The sequence below is a fragment of the Anopheles funestus genome, chromosome 2RL, assembly GCF_943734845.2.
Source record: "Anopheles funestus chromosome 2RL, idAnoFuneDA-416_04, whole genome shotgun sequence".
In the NCBI taxonomy this organism is placed as follows: Eukaryota; Metazoa; Arthropoda; class Insecta; order Diptera; family Culicidae; genus Anopheles; species Anopheles funestus.
The window spans coordinates 20,134,053-20,152,500 of record NC_064598.1 but is presented as its reverse complement, the minus strand read 5'-3'; the positions used below and the strand labels follow the sequence as shown (position 1 = coordinate 20,152,500).

General features: G+C 41.5%; 2 protein-coding genes across 2 annotated transcripts; both read left to right on the top strand.

Annotated features, from left to right (window-relative positions):
• The first annotated feature begins 5,849 nt into the window (after window positions 1-5,849).
• LOC125763141 (diuretic hormone class 2) lies at window positions 5,850-16,502 on the top strand. Its single transcript, XM_049425981.1, has 6 exons — window positions 5,850-5,868; window positions 6,338-6,400; window positions 15,707-15,803; window positions 15,869-15,976; window positions 16,067-16,110; window positions 16,185-16,502. The coding sequence occupies exons 2-6, from the start codon at window positions 6,394-6,396 to the stop codon at window positions 16,277-16,279; spliced, it is 351 nt and encodes a 116-aa protein (XP_049281938.1). The 5' UTR covers window positions 5,850-5,868; window positions 6,338-6,393; the 3' UTR covers window positions 16,280-16,502.
• Window positions 9,094-14,839, top strand: LOC125763077 (plasminogen activator inhibitor 1 RNA-binding protein-like). The gene has a single exon (XM_049425876.1). The coding sequence runs from the start codon at window positions 9,938-9,940 to the stop codon at window positions 11,519-11,521; it is 1,584 nt and encodes a 527-aa protein (XP_049281833.1). The 5' UTR covers window positions 9,094-9,937; the 3' UTR covers window positions 11,522-14,839.
• Window positions 16,503-18,448: the final 1,946 nt, after the last annotated feature.

Genomic DNA, 18,448 nt, shown 5'->3' with positions numbered 1-18,448 from the left:
GCTGTACAGTAGGTCGTAGATATATGAAATTAAATGATATGCTCGATCAATAACCGGTGCGAAATCGGCCGTATAACGCCATATCCTTTCGCTGCCACCGGGTTAGACAATTCTGCACACCAAAAAGTGGTTTTCCATATACGCCCTGGCGCCAGGTGTATCAGGTGCATGGCCTGGTTAGGATCTACAAATTAAACGATTCCATTCGTTCCTCGACGCGAAGGTTGACAACGTGCCCTCCAAAAGGGCAAATCGACCACCCTCCGATTATGATACATGGGTAGGGGGGTTAAAAGCGAATCGTTTGGCCAAAGCCAAACAACAACAAAAAATACACGTTATTAAAAGCAAACACTTTCACAACGGGCAAATGATAACGCCGGGCGATTCAGGTCGGTAAAAAAGCGTAGGAAAAGATATCACGCGAACGGAAATAAACTATCCACCCGAAAGCCAGCCTGTGGAAAGGGGGGAAACATGAGCGTGTGTGGGCGAAGGAACTGGTTTTTGCATATCGTGCTTTTCTTTCTTCCCACTTTTCACGTTTCCCCACACACCCCCCGCAAAATGGGAATGGGATTTTGGGGTGGAAGGTTTACCCTCGGGAGGGACGTTTTAGGTAATTTGTCAAATTGATGATACGGCTGGTAAACATTGCCATATGGCTGAACTGAACTGCCCCTTCGCGTACAGTTTCGAACCTCTATCCGTTTTGGGTTTGGGTTTGCTCCAGTTTTCCCGGCCGTTCGGCAAATGGATATCACTGATAATATGAATGAATAATTTTAGAATAATGTTTTGTTTGTATAATGCATGTAAACCCATATTTCCATAGCGAAAAACAAAGAAAAAGGTAAAGGTCATTGTTATTCCGGTTCTCGGTAAATATACACAGCTTATTAAGTTTGCTCTTGTTTCAACTTTGTTTCAACCCACGGCCCACATGGTGTGGCGTTGCAATTTATGAAACAGCTTACAGCTTTTTGTTGAGTTTAAAGCATGGACTGAGTCATTCAATAATATCACATAATTAGTCATTTCGTTTCGTCAGATAAAAGAATTAATTTGAAAATAATTTTTTTAATCTTTTTTTATTTAAAGCATTATTTGAGTGAAAAGAAACGTATTTCAACAAATTCGCTTACATCATTACGCTTACAACAAAAATACATCATTTTATAAATTTTGTAAAATTTCCCGGAAAAAAGCTAAGGCTATATAGCCTTAGGAGATTTTCAAATTTATATAATTTTTTTTAATCATTTTTTGATAAAATACATCAATTTATAAATATTGCTAAATTTCCCCTAAGATAAGGTAATACATTAATTTATTAATTTTGCTAAAATTCCCCCAAACAAAACTATGGAATTTTTCACATTTTTAGACTTTTTTATTTATTTATTGTTTTTTATTCTTTTTTTTAAATTATTGCATTAAAAAGAAACTTATTTCAACCAATTCGCATTACAATAAATGAATTTATAAAATTTTGCAAAATTATTCAAAAAAAGCTAAGGCTATAGCATTAGGAAATTTTCAGTTTTAGATTTTTTTAATTGTTTTATTGTTTTTTACTTTTTTTTTATTTAAAGCATTATTTGAGTGAAAAGAAACTTATTTCAACCAATTTGCGTTAAAATAAATCAATTTATAAATTTTGCTAAATTTCCCAAAAAAAAAGCTAAGGCTATAGCATTAGGAAATTTTAAAATTTTTAGAATTATTCTAGTTTTTTTATTTTTCATTCTGTTTTTTGTTTAAAACATTATTTGAGTGAAAAGAAACTTATTTCAACCAATCCGCATTAAAATAAATCAATTTAAATTTTTTTGCAAAATTTCCCAAAAAAATCGTAAGGGGTAAGCCTTATGAAATTTTTTTTTAATTTTTTTCTGATTTTTTATTCTTTTTTTAATTTAAAGCATTATTTGAGTGAAAAGAAACTTATTACAACCAATTGGCATTAAAATAAATCAATTTAAATTTTTTTGCAAAATTTCCCAAAAAAATCGTAAGGGGTAAGCCTTATGAAATTTTCGAGTTGAAATTTTTTTTTGATTTTTTATTCTTTTTTTAATTTAAAGTATTATTTGAGTGAAAAGAAACTTATTGCAACAAATTCGCATTAAAATATATAACATTTATAAATTTTACATTTTCTCAAACAGGATAAGGAACTTGGTTCCTCGAATAACTTCTGGCACAGACATCTGAGGGCATGGCCGTCCAAGAAGAAAATGTAGCCCTTGGTGCCATCTATCGACCACAGGTTAAAGATTGGCGATCCGTTGGATACCGACCGAGTTATAGGCAAAATTTGGTGCAAAAATGAGCCTTATGAAATTTTCAAATTTTTATATTTTTTCAATTTTTTTTTTATAATTTTTTATTCTTTTTTTGTTTAAAACATTATTTGAGTGAAAAGAAACTTATTGCTACCAATTGGCATTAAAATAAATCAATTTAATTTTTTTTGCAAAATTTCCCAAAAAAATCGTAAGGGGTAAGCCTTATGAAATTTTCGAGATGAAAATTTGTTTTAATTTTTTTTTCTGATTTTTTATTCTTTGTTCATTTAAAGCATTAGTTAAGTGAAAAGAAACTTATTTCAACCAACTCGCATTAAAATAAATCAATTTATAAATATTGGTAAATTTCCCCCCAAAAAAACTAAGCCTTATGAAATTTTCAAATTTATATGTATTTTCTTTTTTTTTATATATTATTTTCATTCGCTGTGAGTTGACTCACTAAAAATAGTTGTTATTCTCATCTCTAGTAAGTATCCCCCCTCCATACGTGAATGTTTTGACCTTATCTAAGTAACTCTAGTAAATTAATTGAATAATGATTTGTAGAATCAAACACAAATAAGCAAAAAGACTAATCAATTGAAACGAATAATAAAAATTTTTTTTAATTTAAAATTTTGTCGAAAAAGGAACTATTTTTAAAGAAAAATGAACTACATGTTCACATGCTTTAAAGTTAAGCAATAAAAGCAAAACATTTCTTTGACGAAACAAATCACACAACTCTCAAACGGAAAGTGTCCTTCCAAATGGCACGAAAGTTTGTTAATATAAAACGCATTTTATAGCAAGGAACACCTGCCACTTCCAGAAATACCGACCACGAACATTATCGACGAAAACCGGAAAAGAAGAGAAGAAGAAAATACCAAAGAAAGTAGTACTGATGATAGTAACTAGTGAATTCCATTCCTTGACATCCAAGGCACTCGCTGTAGCCCTTCAGTTAGTGACACCGCAGGTCATCAAGCAATTCAATTACTGCACCCTGCAGTAGAGGAAAGGCCTCCCTTATGCTAAACAGGGCATCACCAGTTAACCAATGCTAACACGGGGCCCTGTCCAATCTGGACTGAATTCCAGGCCTCAATTAGATTGCAATCAGTGCTGAAGTAGAACCGATTACGGTGACTCACCGCCGTAGTTTCAGTTCGTTATATCTTGCTGGTAACAACACTATATTGTAATAAAAGTAAAAGAAAAAAGCTCTTTTTTCAAAATGAACTTTTATATAGTTTCCTGAACATGTCAACAATTTTGCAAATTTATAGCTAAGTGATTTTGTAAGTCACTCAACTTTTCACACCCACTGGAGCTTCCCCAATTACCCTCGGGGAATATTTATTCTCGCATTTTCTTTCCCCACTCTGGCCACATGCGGGTCGTGATAGGCAGGTGAATGCCACCGTGGAACACGGAACACAATCGGGAAAAGAGACAGAGAAACAATCGGTTGTCCCCCGGTGGTTTTTGCTTTCGCTCTGTGCTACCCAAAAACCATACGCCACGCGCTTTGCTCCAAATTTGCATTCGGGAAGTACGGTTGCCCGTTTTTTTTCTGGGATGCCGTACCAAAGTGCGTCAAAATCTCTACCCTGGTCTCCACGTGCGTTTTTCGGTTTTATCGTTGTGGTACGACCACAAGGAATTTGCTAGCTTTTCCCACATTTTCCACTTTCCCAGGGGTTGCACTTGTTCACGTTGGGGAATCGCCCCCCCCCCCCCCCAAAAATCGCTTGAAATTCCCGAAAGCTTCTTACGGTGTACGGTAATGAAGGGAAAATTAAATTTTCACTCACCCATCGGTAGTGTGGGGAAAAGGAAAAGCCGCCTTTCGTTCGTTTGTTTCTTGCGGTAGCATTCGAATGCTCCCGAACGATGTTGAAAGAGGCTGGAATATAGGTAAAGCACAAGAAAGTCAGCAGGAAAGTCACGCAAAATGGAACAAAAATGAATGAAACAAAATGTCCACTTCCATTGGGGGCTGTGGAAGGAGTCCTGCCGGTCAAATGACACATAGGGAGTTGCATTTAGGAGGGCATTTTTTTTTTGTTGGTTTCGCCACTTCGCCAAGGATAACGACTAGGTGGGCAACCCCTTTTAGGGGGGGGGGGGGGGGGGGTTGATATGGTTTTGTTTGTTTGTGTACTACTATTCCACACCGCACGCTATCCCTCCCCCTCCCGGTTAAAGTGTGACCACCCAATCTGCTACTGATGAATTGCGAACGTTTGCTTGTTGCTTGGAGCAAGCTGGCCAGCAACGCAGGGTTTTCCCTTCAGGGAGTGCAAAAGGAAGCAGCAAAACAATCATTCGTACACGTGAAACAGCGTAACAGTGCGAGTAAGCGAGCAAGAAGCGTTGGAAATAAAATCAACCACAATGCTTTTTCGTCTTCGATCGCCCACCACCCGTGCGACCATTTCGCAAGGATAAATAATGCATCATCCTCCATCCATCCCCCCCAATGCCGGAACATTCTGACCATTTTTGGTACGATTTTACGAACGAAACCTTATACCTACTGCTGCTGCTGTTGCTGCATCCTTTTCACGCCGATGACAGTGGACGCCTTTCTAGCACAGCATCCTTCGATGCTTCTCATCTGTACTGTTGAATCTTGTGTGCTTTTTGATCTCCCCCCACAACCCCCTTAAACCAGATGATGCCTTTTCACTTGCTCACTCACTTGTAGTGGTGCTCTTTCCTTTCTTCTTGCATTTAGTATACTACGCGTGTGTTTCTATCTCACTTCGCTTTACCAAAGCACGGCTGCTACGATCGGACGTAAAACGCTAGCGGAGGCTGTCTGCGCAAACTCTTCATTCCGGTCGTGATAAAAACCTTATCTTTCTGTGTGTAGATTGGCTTACACCTCGTGCTGCTTCTGCTGGCTCGCAATCTCTTATATGCCCCCCCCCCCCCCCCCATTCCGCAACGTCCCTTCCAGGCAAAAAGGCAAAGTTTTGCCACTCGTAACATACACTCACGGACATACACACACACACACTTACGAAGGGGGGAGATCGCCCGGAAAAGGACTACCTGTAGAGTTGTGTAGATTTTATGCGCACTTCGTGTCCAATTTGCCGCACCTCTTGCCACCTACCAACCCTACCCCTTGCTTTCCCCTGCCAGCCCGAAATGTGCTGCTCGGCCCGACACTGGCTATCCGGATCACTATAAATATAGGGGACCGCATGTACACCTACCACGATTTTGCTGGTGTCTAAAAGCGAGTGGTGCAACCACGTGGTGAACAACCATCGAAACCATCGTACTTCCTGCGGCCAGGATCATCTGCAAAACCGACGGAACCAAGGAACCTTCGCCAGAATCCGGTTGCTCGGGGGTGCGCTGTGTTCTACGTGAAAAGAGTGTGTGTCTGTGTGTGCCGGGTGGTTTTTTGCTTTCTTTAGTTTTTTTTGTCCTGTGGCTGTGGGAATACAGCCTAGAATGGACGGGTTTTAAAACACTACAAACGTAGGAGCGCTACACCGACCTGTTGCAGGGATTTGCTAATAGAAAAAAAAGGATTTTTTCCCCTTTTTTGGTGAGGAACAACAACAACAAAAAGAAACAGTTGAAAAGCAACTCAAGGCGGCATATTTACTAAGTAACGATCTTAATTGGCGCTACCGGTGGACCAAGAAAATTGTTTGGTTGCTGAAAGTTCTGTGCTTCCCTTGTGTTCCGTCCACAGCTCCAGTGCATCTGCAGTTTTGTGTGTGAACGTGTGTGTGTGTGCGTGTGTGAATGTGTATTCTGTGTGTTTAGTGCCAGAAACAGGAACAGGAAATAGGAATAGCGCAAAAGGTGGTGAAAATAGGGACATTGTTGTTTTTTTTTCTTTTTGAAAAATTCCCTTTTGGGAACAGTTAAAAACACACGCACACGATTACACACCTTTTTTAGTGTGGGGTGGAGGTGGGGGGGGGGGGGGGGGGGGGGGTGGACTAGTGGAAATTTGGTGAACGATCAGTGTGAGTGAACAAACATTTTGATTTCTATCCATTTTATAGGTGCAGCAACTTGTACAGGAGTGCAAACGTACGCAAACCTCACCACCAGAAGCACAATGCAGTGTAATTATAAAATAATTATTACTACTATCTGTATCAATTGTTTTTTTTTCAATTTTAGCATATATTTTACATTACTTTAAATTGCATCCCAATTGTCTTGTGGGTATTTGTTGTTTTCTTACTTAACCTTCCGTTTTGGTTGTCATAGTTACTAATTGTATTTTATATATTAAATATTAAACATTTAAAACATCTTTCTAACATTACATAATTATATTAAAGAATATTAAATTACATTTACAACAACCAACCATTTGGTGGAAACTTTATAATCAATCAAAATAGTTCTGGTTGAAAAAAAACAAGCTTCTTTCTTAAAGCAAAACTCTTGTCCTCCAAAAAAATAAATCCTTTCCAGTCAGTGCACATTATCCAGTGGTCGTCTCGTCGCCCAACGTTTTTCCCCTATCCCCATATATATTTTTTTTCACACCATTATTCTCCACGATAACTAACTGGGAAGACGGAATATTTCACGGTTGTCGAGTTTAATGAAAGAAAAACATCCCGCAGAGCGTTGTGCTCAAAAATGAATAATAAAAGCATGTTGTGTTTCAGCATGTGCTGCTGCAGCGTTTTGTGTGACTAATGGTTTCAAAACAAAAGCCCACTGGTTCTGGAACAAAAGTAAAACAAAAACAAAAAAAAACGGGAAAACTGTGCCACATTTTCTTCGCCACCATTGCTAAAAACCATTGTCCGGAACTGAGGCGTATCAATAATAGTGCACAAGTATAGCGTCCATTTCGTCCTGTGCTTGTGTGCTTTTTTATTTTATTTATGCTTTCTTCCTTTTGCCATATTCCCAAGGGGTGGTTGTGATAAGGGTTGTTTTCCTGCTGTGCAGAAATGTGATTGATCTTGGGGTGAGATGAATTTTGCTTGCAAAAACCACCGTGTATTACACACACACACACACAAGACGGTGAAACGGGGCAAAATATTTCAAACATTTTGTCTCGTTTAAACATTCTTGCCTGGGGGTTTCAGGTTCGTTCGGCGTACATGAGAAGTTTCTAAAGCTCTTTGGAAAGTTAAACGTATCGGTAGTTTGTGTGTGTGTATGTGTGTGTAGATGTGTGGAACTTTACAACTTCCCACATGAGGTAATGTTGGGAAGCTGTGAGATAAACATCTCTAGTTAAAATTAAATTCACACCACGCGGCAAAACGTAACGTTTTTCCTTTCCGAGCTTTAACCGTAAAATTCCACCTCCACATCCGTATCCTTACGTGTATGTGTGAGTGTGTGTGTGACTTATGGGCTTCCAGCGACCCTTTTCGTACGATTGATGTAAAACCGAACAACAGGCTGCTTTAAAGTCGCAAAATTGTGGAGTGTAGGTTTTCCATCTCCATATCTCCATTCTACAAAAATCGAACTCCAAATTGTAGAGTTTGGAGCGTACGGGAAAAACGGGCATGTAAACGTTTGGTCACGTGAATGGATTTGAGTTTGCGGTTTCGGCATTGCTGCAAAACGTCCATGATAGGAGGAAACGCTGGCTGTGTAACCGTGGCATATTTGGCTGATAAAAATAGTCATTCGATCTTTGCAACCCCTTGTGCCTTCTACGGTGGCGCTATTTATAGTCGGTGCTGGGTAGAGAAACTTATTGCATTGCATGATGTGACATGGATGGCATTTTACGGAGGGGAGAAGTGAACATTTTTGAATCTTTTTTAATTGATCAGTAACGAGAAGGAAATGAATCAAAGGGCGATGACTTTTATGATTCAGTTTTTATTACTTTACTTATGCTGTATATTCCTAGAACTTTAAAACTACTAGTTCTTATATTGGGCATTCATATGGATTAGCTCAGCTCTAAATTGTATTTATATGGAGAATCAGTCAAATTTCAAATAACCAAAAGGCACAAACAGTTGGAGCGTCTGGTGGTAGATATGGTAGCGGCGCCGGTCTCTCACTAAAGGACACGAAAGGATCGGGGATCAAATCCTACTCGGACCAAACCCCCGTACGCAGGACTGACTATCCTGCTACGGATAAATAAATTCAAGAGAAGCCAGTAATGGCAGAGCAAGACAAGACCTCTCTAAGTGTGCCTCACAGGAAGGAAAAGGAAGATTATAACTAATATAATCTTCTACTTTTATTCAAACACAGTGACCAGACCGTGTTGTTTATTTTATATTCAATATATGTTTGAATTTTCTTGATACGGCCAGGCCGTTCTAACCGAGCAAAAAAAATATGTTTGAATTTTGACTGTTACTAAAATTTACTAAAACACAGAATGTACAATTGTAAATAAGTTTTAGCTGAAAACCCCTGCATAAACAACGGACAAATGAGTAGAGGAAATTTGAAAACGCTATGTATAAACCTTCGGCGCTTATCTATGAACCGTGTCATATAAAAACATGATCCGAAAGTCGTTACTTTGCCCCACTTCAACGTTTTAAGTATTGCTCTTGTGCAGCAATACATGATTGAGAATTTTACTAAAACAATAAAAATAATGAATTAATGTAAAATTGTATCTGCTACAGTACAGATCTGTTTTGCAAATTCGAAAAAACTGCTACAAGTTGACAATTCGTTTGAATTTCGCATCGTACAACAGCGCTGTAGATACCTTGGCTGGTGCGCACATGGTATTTTACAAAGGAACGGCCACACCCGTGCGCCTGCACGAAGGATCGTCTCGAACTGCGTGTGACAGAGGGCATTTGAAGAGCAATTATGTCAACCGAGTGAAGGGAGAGAAAAAACTCACATCTCAGCGGACGGAAAATGTGCGATTGCGAAAAAGTGTGGGAAAAGTAGTGTCTTTTAGCGAACGAAACTGCTGGAGAACGCAGAAAAACCACACGCGAACGTGAAAAGCACGCACGGAACAGCAAGCAGGGCGTAGCATACTGTGCGTACAGCAGTAGTCGTTGCGAACAGCAGTGGTGCGTTATTCGAACAGTTAAATCTCGAATCACGCCAGCCGTCAGAGCTCGTGGATCGATTTCTGCCATTCTTGCACGAGGAAAATAGCAGCAGGCACAGTGTCCCATCGGACAGTATCCCGTGTGCGCACGAGTGTGTGAACGAGGCAATGGTGTACCGAAGGTGAACCGGAGCGAGATAGAACCAAAAAAGAGCGCAGTTGGTGTGAACACCCGACCCCGACCGCACCGGAATCGGGTAAAGCAATCCTACCCCCAATCCCGCCCTTCACGCGGCCATCAGCGCACCTGCCCCACCGTGTTGCCGGCCCCCACCGTTTTTGTGGTGGCTCCCTTCACACCAATACAGCGCACGCACAGTATTTGAAAAGCGAGCAGCATAAGCGCGTGTGCGAACAATCAAACGGCGGGCACGCGGTTTTCTTCGCTGCGCGCCTACTAGTAGAGCACCGTGCGCGCAAGTGTGTGTGTGTGTATCGTGTGCGAGAGCGAGTGTGTGGTTGTGTTGCAGCACGCGACCCGTGCGTCAGTGTGTTGGTGTGATCAGTCGCAGTTCTTTTTCCGCTTCCGAGACGGCGTTTTTTCGCTTTCGTCTTCTGAGTGGTAGCACGCGAGATGGAGAACACGTCCTACGGAATAAATGTGGCGAATCGCTACGATCTGTTTTGCATCGACGACGATGCGGGCGATCCGATCGAGGCCATCCTGAAGAGTAAACAGAAGCAGCAGAAAAAGCAACAGCAGCAGCCGCAGCCGCAGCAGCAGCAAACTGGTGCCACTACAGCAGCAGCACCGGCAGCTCAATCGCAGCAGGCGAAATCGAACACGAAGAGTGGTGAAAAGGAGAACAAGGCTGGTGGTGGTGGTGGTGGCCGGGGAGCTGAAAATCGGCACCCGGACAAATCGGCCGCGGACGCAAAGCACGCACAGACGAACGGAACCGGCAATCATTTACATAATCAGCGCAGTGGCGGTGGCGAACGACGGGGCATCAAGGAAACGCAGAAAGATAACATCCGCAATCAGGAAAACCAGCGAGGCACTAATCCGGGAGCTAAGTTCCCGCGCGGACCAAACAAGAACGGCACGGTGGGCGGTGGTGGCAACGATGACAAGTATCCGCGTAAGCCGCGCGACTTCGACGGCGAAGGACAGAGGAAACCGTACGCCCAGAACGGTGCTGGTGGTGGTGGTGGCGTGAAGCGGTTCGATGGGCGCGGCAAGCGCGAACTGGACCGTCAATCGGGCTCGAACAAAACCGGAATCAAGGCGGTGGACAAGCGGGACGGTGCCGGATCGCACAACTGGGGCAGCTCGAAACAGGACGCCAAGGAGTACTCGAACAATCCGGATCAGGACTATCAGCCACAGGACGCGGACACGAGTGCGGAAGCGAACGCGGAACGTACGAACGTGAGCAATGGTGGTGCCGAAGAGGCGGGCGCCGATGGTACCGGTGCCGCCAAATCGGACGACGAGGCTAAGGAAATGACGCTGGACGAATGGAAGGCACAAAAGGCGGCCGTTAGACTGAAGCCACAGTACAACCTGCGGAAGGCGGGCGAGGGCGAAGACTCGAGCCAATGGGATAAGATGGTGGCCCTGGACCGGAAATCGAACGTGAAGGTTGCACTGGAAAAGAGCGGTGCCGGTGCCGACGGTGCCGAGGAGGACGATGGTAACGACACTCACAGCAAGCCGGTTACGTCGGGTACCGGTGGTGGTGGTGGCAGCGGCAAGAAAAAGGAGTTTCTGGAAATTGAGTACCACTTCAACGACAGCCGTCGGGGTGGATTGGGCCGTTCGAGAGGTGGACGCGGTGGCCGTGGAGGAGGTGGCGGTGGCCGCGGTATGGGTCGTGAAGGCGGTGGTCCGGGCGGTAGACGCGAATACGGCGGTGGAGACAACTATCGGGGCGGTGCGGACGGTGGCGAGGGTGGTGGCCGATTCAACCATTATGGCAGTGGTGGCGGTGACGGTGGCGATGGTGGCGGCGACCGGCCACAGCGAGACTACAACCGGCGTAACAATCGACCACCGATGGGTGGTGGTGGTGGCGGCGGCGGCGGTGGTCCGGATCGGAACTACGAAGGTGGCATGAACAACAAGTACAGCAGACCGAATCCGCGATCGGCCAAGCAGCATGTACCGGCTGCCCCGAAGGTGGACGATGAGCATGACTTCCCGTCGCTCGGTTAAATATGGTGGTGCATCCATGCTTAATCGTTTGGTTGCGGGTGGTCCGGATCAATTCAACGTGTCCCCGTCCTCCAGTCCCCTTCTCGGATCAGGTGTTAACAGCGAGGCGCCGGTACACATGCACACACACATACATACACACACTCATGCCAGATAACCAGAAGGAGAGAACAGAGAGAGGGAGAGAGAGAGAGAGTCAAGGAAGACGAAGAAGAAAGTGAACGTTTTGATGAATGAATATTAGAATTATGTTTGAAATGTTTCCCCCACTCCCCCATCCCCCTCTTCCTTTTTGTGCGTATCTTACTACGCGTGTTGCTTTGAAGGATTAAGTTTAGTATATCTGATTAGTGTTCAAGAGAGAAAGGATTTTCGGGTGGAAAGATGTTGCTGCTGCTGCTGCTGCCACAGTGCTTTAATTACTGCGTGCATGTGTGTGAGTGTGTGCGTGTGTGTGATGAATTCTCTAACCCCCCCGTCCTTCTTTTTCTTATTCTTCTTCTTCGACTTCTACACAGAAGAACACAACACAGCAGGCAATACAAAGTAAACAAACAAGTTGCGTTAAGGGAAATGTGTGGTGTTCCTGCTTTTAGGGACAAAGAAAAAAGGCATTGAGATTAAAAGACGACTGTAACTCCTGGAGGGGGGGTCGGGGGGGAGTATACACGACAGTCGTATTCTCTTAACTTTACAGCAACTGAAGCGCAGAGGAAATGTGAACAACCCAGAGATAAGAGTGTTAATGGCAGGCCATCAAATAAGAAACGGAACAAATATCAATTCACCTCGAACACACCATCCCTCACTAGTAGTCGATTTATTTGTTTGTTTTGATTTTGTTTTTCAAAGAAGATTCTGGCAGGTAAAGAAAAATCAACTGGTACATGCATGAGAGGTCCAGTAGTTTGTTAGTCATATGTATCTTTAAGCTTCCGAAGGTTAATTGAACGAAATGGAACTGGATATCGGTCTTACAATCGTGCATGTTTGTGCGTGTGTGTGTGCGGGGTAGATAAGAAGAGCTAAGAAGAGGGGGGAGGGGATAGCATGTGGAAGGTGGGGTGGATGTTTTTTAGCATCCTGGCAAGTCTTCGCGACCTCTTCTCCCACATTAATAGTCTGTTAGAGTGTTGTTTCATGAATATGAGTTTTTTGTTTATTGGAAACCACCCATCGTCCTTACACAAACCGGAATGGTGAATGTTTCATTGCGTTTCTCATCCCCTTTTTAAACGGTATTACGATTTTCGTAGCATCATTCGAAACCATTGTTTTGCAATATATACGTACATATATATTATTAGTTTTCTTTACCCCCATTCTCCAAGTTGTATAGTGAGCCTCGCTTTCGTTTCAACGTTACTATATGCCTTTTTGCTTCTCGTTTTTTAAATGCGAGAAATATTCTCTTCTATACATACATATACTAGGCGAGGACTTCATTATTCTTACTCTCGTTCCATATGCCAACGAATTCGTTTTACTATACTGGAACAAACATAAACAAACAAACAGAAAACCAGCTGGCAAATGGTGAAAAAGCCGGAACACAAACTCTCGATGTAATAAAATTGCCTGCTGCTGATGCTGATTTGCAAAAATACGGAAACTAAACCCAAACACTAATATACATCAGTATCAATATAAACAAGAGGTTGCACTTCCTGATAGTAAGAGAGAAAAGTAAGGCAAGAAAGTACCGCAAGAAGCAATGATAAGAAAAGGGGAACACTTAACCCGCAAAAACACAAACTCTCGATCGCGGTCTTGCTGATTGTAAACGCAGAATGAGCGAACACACAACGAAGAAGAAAGAGCACGTCGGATGTGTGTTGTGTTGAATGATCCAGAAAAGATGCTCGTTGCACGTTCATTTTTATTTGACAATTTTCTTAAGTTAAGCTTAATTATCTATAGCGGTCGTGAAAAAAGCAGGAGATAACGAATAAAGCAGCAGCGCGCTCGAAGGGTAATTTTGTTTTGTGAGATTCTTTCCATATGCTGCAAAAACGTGTTAAGATTCGACGGGAATGCAAGGACTAGTGTAAGTTCCCCCGGGGGGCTACAGATAATTCTTGCCGGCAACATATAACCAGGGAGAGCAATATTTTTCATCGGCAAGTGTTTTTGCAAAACCACTAGGGCCACTAGGCACGAACAGCAGTGCAAACAGTGAACGACCGTACCAAGAATGAATCAAACTTGTGCAGCAAGGAAAGCGACATCTTTTGTACTGCATCATGATGCCCTTAAGTAATAAAACAAACTTTGTTTAAGTGTAATGAAAGTTGGGGGGATTTTTTTTTGTTTGCGGGGCGATATTCGGGAACACTAGAATGATTTCCATGCGTTTCTACATACAAAAAAACCCCCGATTGTGAAAATGCGCTCGCGCTGAATTTTTCGATGGTGGGTGTGTGTGGATTACGGCGTGTTGTCCCACACACTTTTTCCGTTCGACCGAGGGAGGATCGTGCACGGATTGTTACAAAAATAGCAACATAAAACGACAAGCAAAAAGATCCACACGAAATGAGAAAAGGGGATGTGTACGAGTTGCTAAGGCAGAGCAGCGATCAGATTGTAAAGAAAGGGATGGACGGAACACGTTAGTTGCCGAGTAGACACTGGTTTGGTGACTATTGCGCCGGGTATCACATCACCAAGAAACGGCAAATCAGCAAACAGCAAAAAGGAGCATTTTACAACAATGTGTTGTACACACAGGCAAAAGGGCGCGATCGTATCGTGATCGTCCATTTATACGTTGCTCACGGAAACATGCGAAACCAAAACTATACACTGATCGTGCGAGTATGGAACAGAGAAGGAAAACAAAAAAAATCCACACGCAATAGTACGTTACTTCTCGACGGTGAAAAAAATGAGGACACACTCTGCTGTGTTTCACAAACTCAATATTCTACTACGTCAACGAGGGAGGGGGAAGAGGCACGCATCGTGTAAAAGTTAAAATGCGTGCAAAAAAAAGAAGAAGCAAAATGAACAGATAATATTAGTTGTTAAGGCATGGCAAACATAATTGCCCCACTACTAGTTTCTTTCCATGCATACACACGGCAGCCGAACACACAGAACAATTTGACGTTGCTGCCGGTGGGTGAAACAAATTAATCCACTAATAAAGTCCCGACGATCGATGTCCCGGACGGGGGGGGGGAAACAAAAAAGGTTTGAAAACTATTTTAATCGTTAGGAAACAATGAGACAATTAGTACATGTATGCAACATTAATAAAAAGGAAAAACAATGAACATCAAGAATAAAGCAAGATCTCGACTCTGAAACCTGTAAGTGGGCCATCGTTTATTTTTCTCTCTCGGCAAGCCCAAAAACCAACTGTGCTGGGTAAGGGTATGAAATCAGTTTTTATCCTTTTTAGGACAGTGAAATATTAAACGCTTGAAATATCAACCATTTGCCGCACGAACTCTAACTCACGTGGTTTTGGGATTGCGCAAAACGCTCCGACACCGTGTAACACTGTGGATCATCCATCGGTCATGGTGGTTACATGTTGTTTATTTGTTTTTATTTTATTCGTAAATAATATTAATTATTATTATAAATTTATAACTAACAATAGAAAATCGTGTTTAATTTAAAGAATCAATTAAAAAAGGATATGATAACAATTTTATTTTGATTAGGTATTAATCATTCCACAAATATATCAAATTAATTTATTTTTTGACGAAATGGTAGAAATATACAATTTACAAAATTGCAAACATTAATCTAATGTTTTTGGGAGTTGCATTAGAGCCCTTTTTTTAATTACCAACAAAAAAACAATAGAAATTCCCACATATACTGGGTCAAACCCACTGTGCACAAGCCATAATATGGCATGATAAATTTATAGCGGTTTCGAATAATATAATTCAAATTCCTCGGGCATGCTGCTACAGTTATGTCGTTACGTTTCAGTAATAGAATCCTGCATAATAGCCGAAATTAAAATTTTTGTAAAATATCGCAATTGGTTGGTACAATGTAATGGAAAGTTAATTTTTAACCGAATCGAAACACAGCAATAAACATATGCACAACATTGCAAAATAATACTAAGCATTTTTGGAATTTGTTTGTGTGGTTTTTAGCTAAAATTTCACAGCTTTTTATTTTTACTAAGCAACATGCATTCCATCTCATTCGCAGTACGCAAATTTACCGAAACGTCGTGGGCTTCGGCTGTCGCGTTGACGATTCTACTGCTGGTTTTCACCTCTACAATCGACACCACATCCGCCCTCAGGTAAATTAAAAATGCGAGAGATGGAAATGTTAGAAATTTATATGGATTATTTATCTTTTCCGCAGCTACCGAGGCTACAAACAGGAGATGAAAGAACAGCCCGACGATGTACTGATTGATCTAATTGCACGGTACGGCCATACGATGTTACGAGCAAAGGATGAGCTAGAAAAGTATGTTACAAACTGAGTGCCTTTTTGGGGTGGAAAACATTCTACTTTCATTAACACCGATTGTTTTTTCCTTTCCTTTCACACACGCAGCTCCAAACGAACGGTAGACTTTGGACTATCGCGTGGATATTCAGGTAAATTACAATTGCCGTCGAAAGCATGTTTAACAGTGAGCTGTGATCGTCTTTAACTTATCCGTTTCTTACAGGCGCCCAGGAAGCGAAACACCGAATGGCCATGGCGGTCGCTAACTTTGCCGGCGGCCCTGGGAGGAAACGAAGGTTCGAAGGAATCATGCTGTAAATTTTGAAACACTGAATACGAGCCAACCAATTTCTGTCATGTTATCATGAATAAGTGCAATACCCGATGCGAGTTGAACGGAAAAAAAACTGATGAAATGATGAGCCTCACAACACAATCAATTCGAGCAATACGACCGCTTTTTGTCTTCTGTCTATTGTTGAACGTAGAGTTTAATATAAATTAATGCCAGTTTTGATAGAAATGTATCAATGATGATGTATCCCGCGTGGGTTCTGTTTGTTTTTTTTTGGTGTTGTGCATGATTCATGATATCACACGCTCGAAAGATGTACTTAAATATTACAGATTTTCGTAATTAGCTCCTGGGTAAGTTAAATGCTATGTTAATGCCTGTTCTGGAATACTTTCCAGTAATGAATGAAACACGCTGCTGAGAACGGAAACGTGCTGGTAATGGCTGATAACCCACTCAGCTGAGGTTTTAAGCTGTTGATAAGACTCTGTGGGGCGCACGGAGATCGGTTTAGTTCGAGGATGAACAGAAATAGTACTGTTTCTTAGTCGACAGCCAGACTTTGGTGATAGTTTTTCGTTCAAATTTGATTACGAGAGGTCATCGTGAGCATGGATGACGTATTTCTATGATGAAGTAATCACACAACATATAGAGAGAGAGAGACAGGCACTAATATTAGGTCAATTGAAATCAGTTTTAGTTACTAATACGTTAGTTCGACATCTTCATCAAATTATAGAATTTAATTTCATGAATTTCTACTTAAGTTAGTTAATTTCACGATATAAAAACAATTACATCTTAATCATTCCTATTTGATATAAAAATAATTGATAATGTTATTTGTTTACTATTTATGTACCTTTTTTATAGGTTTGAAGAATTTGGTGCTTAGTATAAGAAGAGTAAATTTGTATTGAAATACAATTACGATCAATTAAAAGATGTTTCCGACAGGTTTTTTTGTAATCCAATGCCCAAGAGTTGAGCTTTGAATCAAATGTTACACATTATATAACGTTAAGACAGAATGAAAACGGCAAAAATATAATTATTATAATAACAGTACAGAATACATCAGTGCAACATTTGAATAAAAATCCCTCAAGATGCATGAAATTTTAGAAATAGAAATGAAATTAAAATAATTTCTTAATTAATGATTCCATAAAGCCACACTGATTACACCTGCTACCATCATCATGCTAAGGAATTTGTTTGGCACACAAAAAAAAAACTAGAACACTAACACACGAACCCGACCGTCTGTGCCTGGGTAGGGGTTATCGGTTAGAGGGCATTGTTTACTTATGCTACAGACCATGCTGTACCAACTTTTCTTGCCTTACAATGGGCACTACAATGTACGTCGGCCGGGTTGTACGCGTTATAAACTGATAAGTTGCGGACGACCGAGCAGAAGGAAGCAGGAAACCTTCCTTACATTCTTACACATTTTCCGCCGCCGGTTTCATCGTTTGTGATAAGAAATTCTGCACATTTGTGTTGGTTTTTTAAAGTTTCATAATTGTATGAAAAATTAAAAGCGGGAGAGAGGCAATTGTTTTTTTATAAGTAGATTGATACAAATAGTAGGATTAAAGTAGAATTATAGAAAGGGAAAACATTTAAATTTTCTGTAAATTTAAATTAAGCATACAAAAATGGAAACAAATCGTTCTTTTCAAATCCACATTCCTTCCGTACAGCTTCAACATAAAAGCCTTACGAAATGTGTCTACTCGTGCTCGGTACGCACAGGAACCCTTGCACGCACACCAACCTACCACAGCCGCTGATCGTGAGCCGATCTTTAACAAATGCGTAGAGAGCGAGAGTGAGAGAGAACGCCACAAACGCTCTCGCGTCTTTCCGCATCTTTGGCGGAAGGTTTGTGAGGGCTTTATGCTCAACTCACGCATCATAGCTGAAACGTCTCGCGTAGATCGTGCACGTCCGAACAGTTGAGACGCGTTCGTGCGTTCCGTGGACGGTTCTTCCTTCGCCTTGTAGGTGGTGCATAACGTTTCTGGTGGGATTGTTTGCTGACATTTTGGAACCATTTGTACACGGCCAGCTGGTGAAATGCGTTGTGAAGTGTAGTTTCGTGCAGTTGCGATGAATGCATTCATCTTTTGCTCCCAAACAGTGATCGAAACAACAGCCTAACGCAGTATCTTGATAGATTC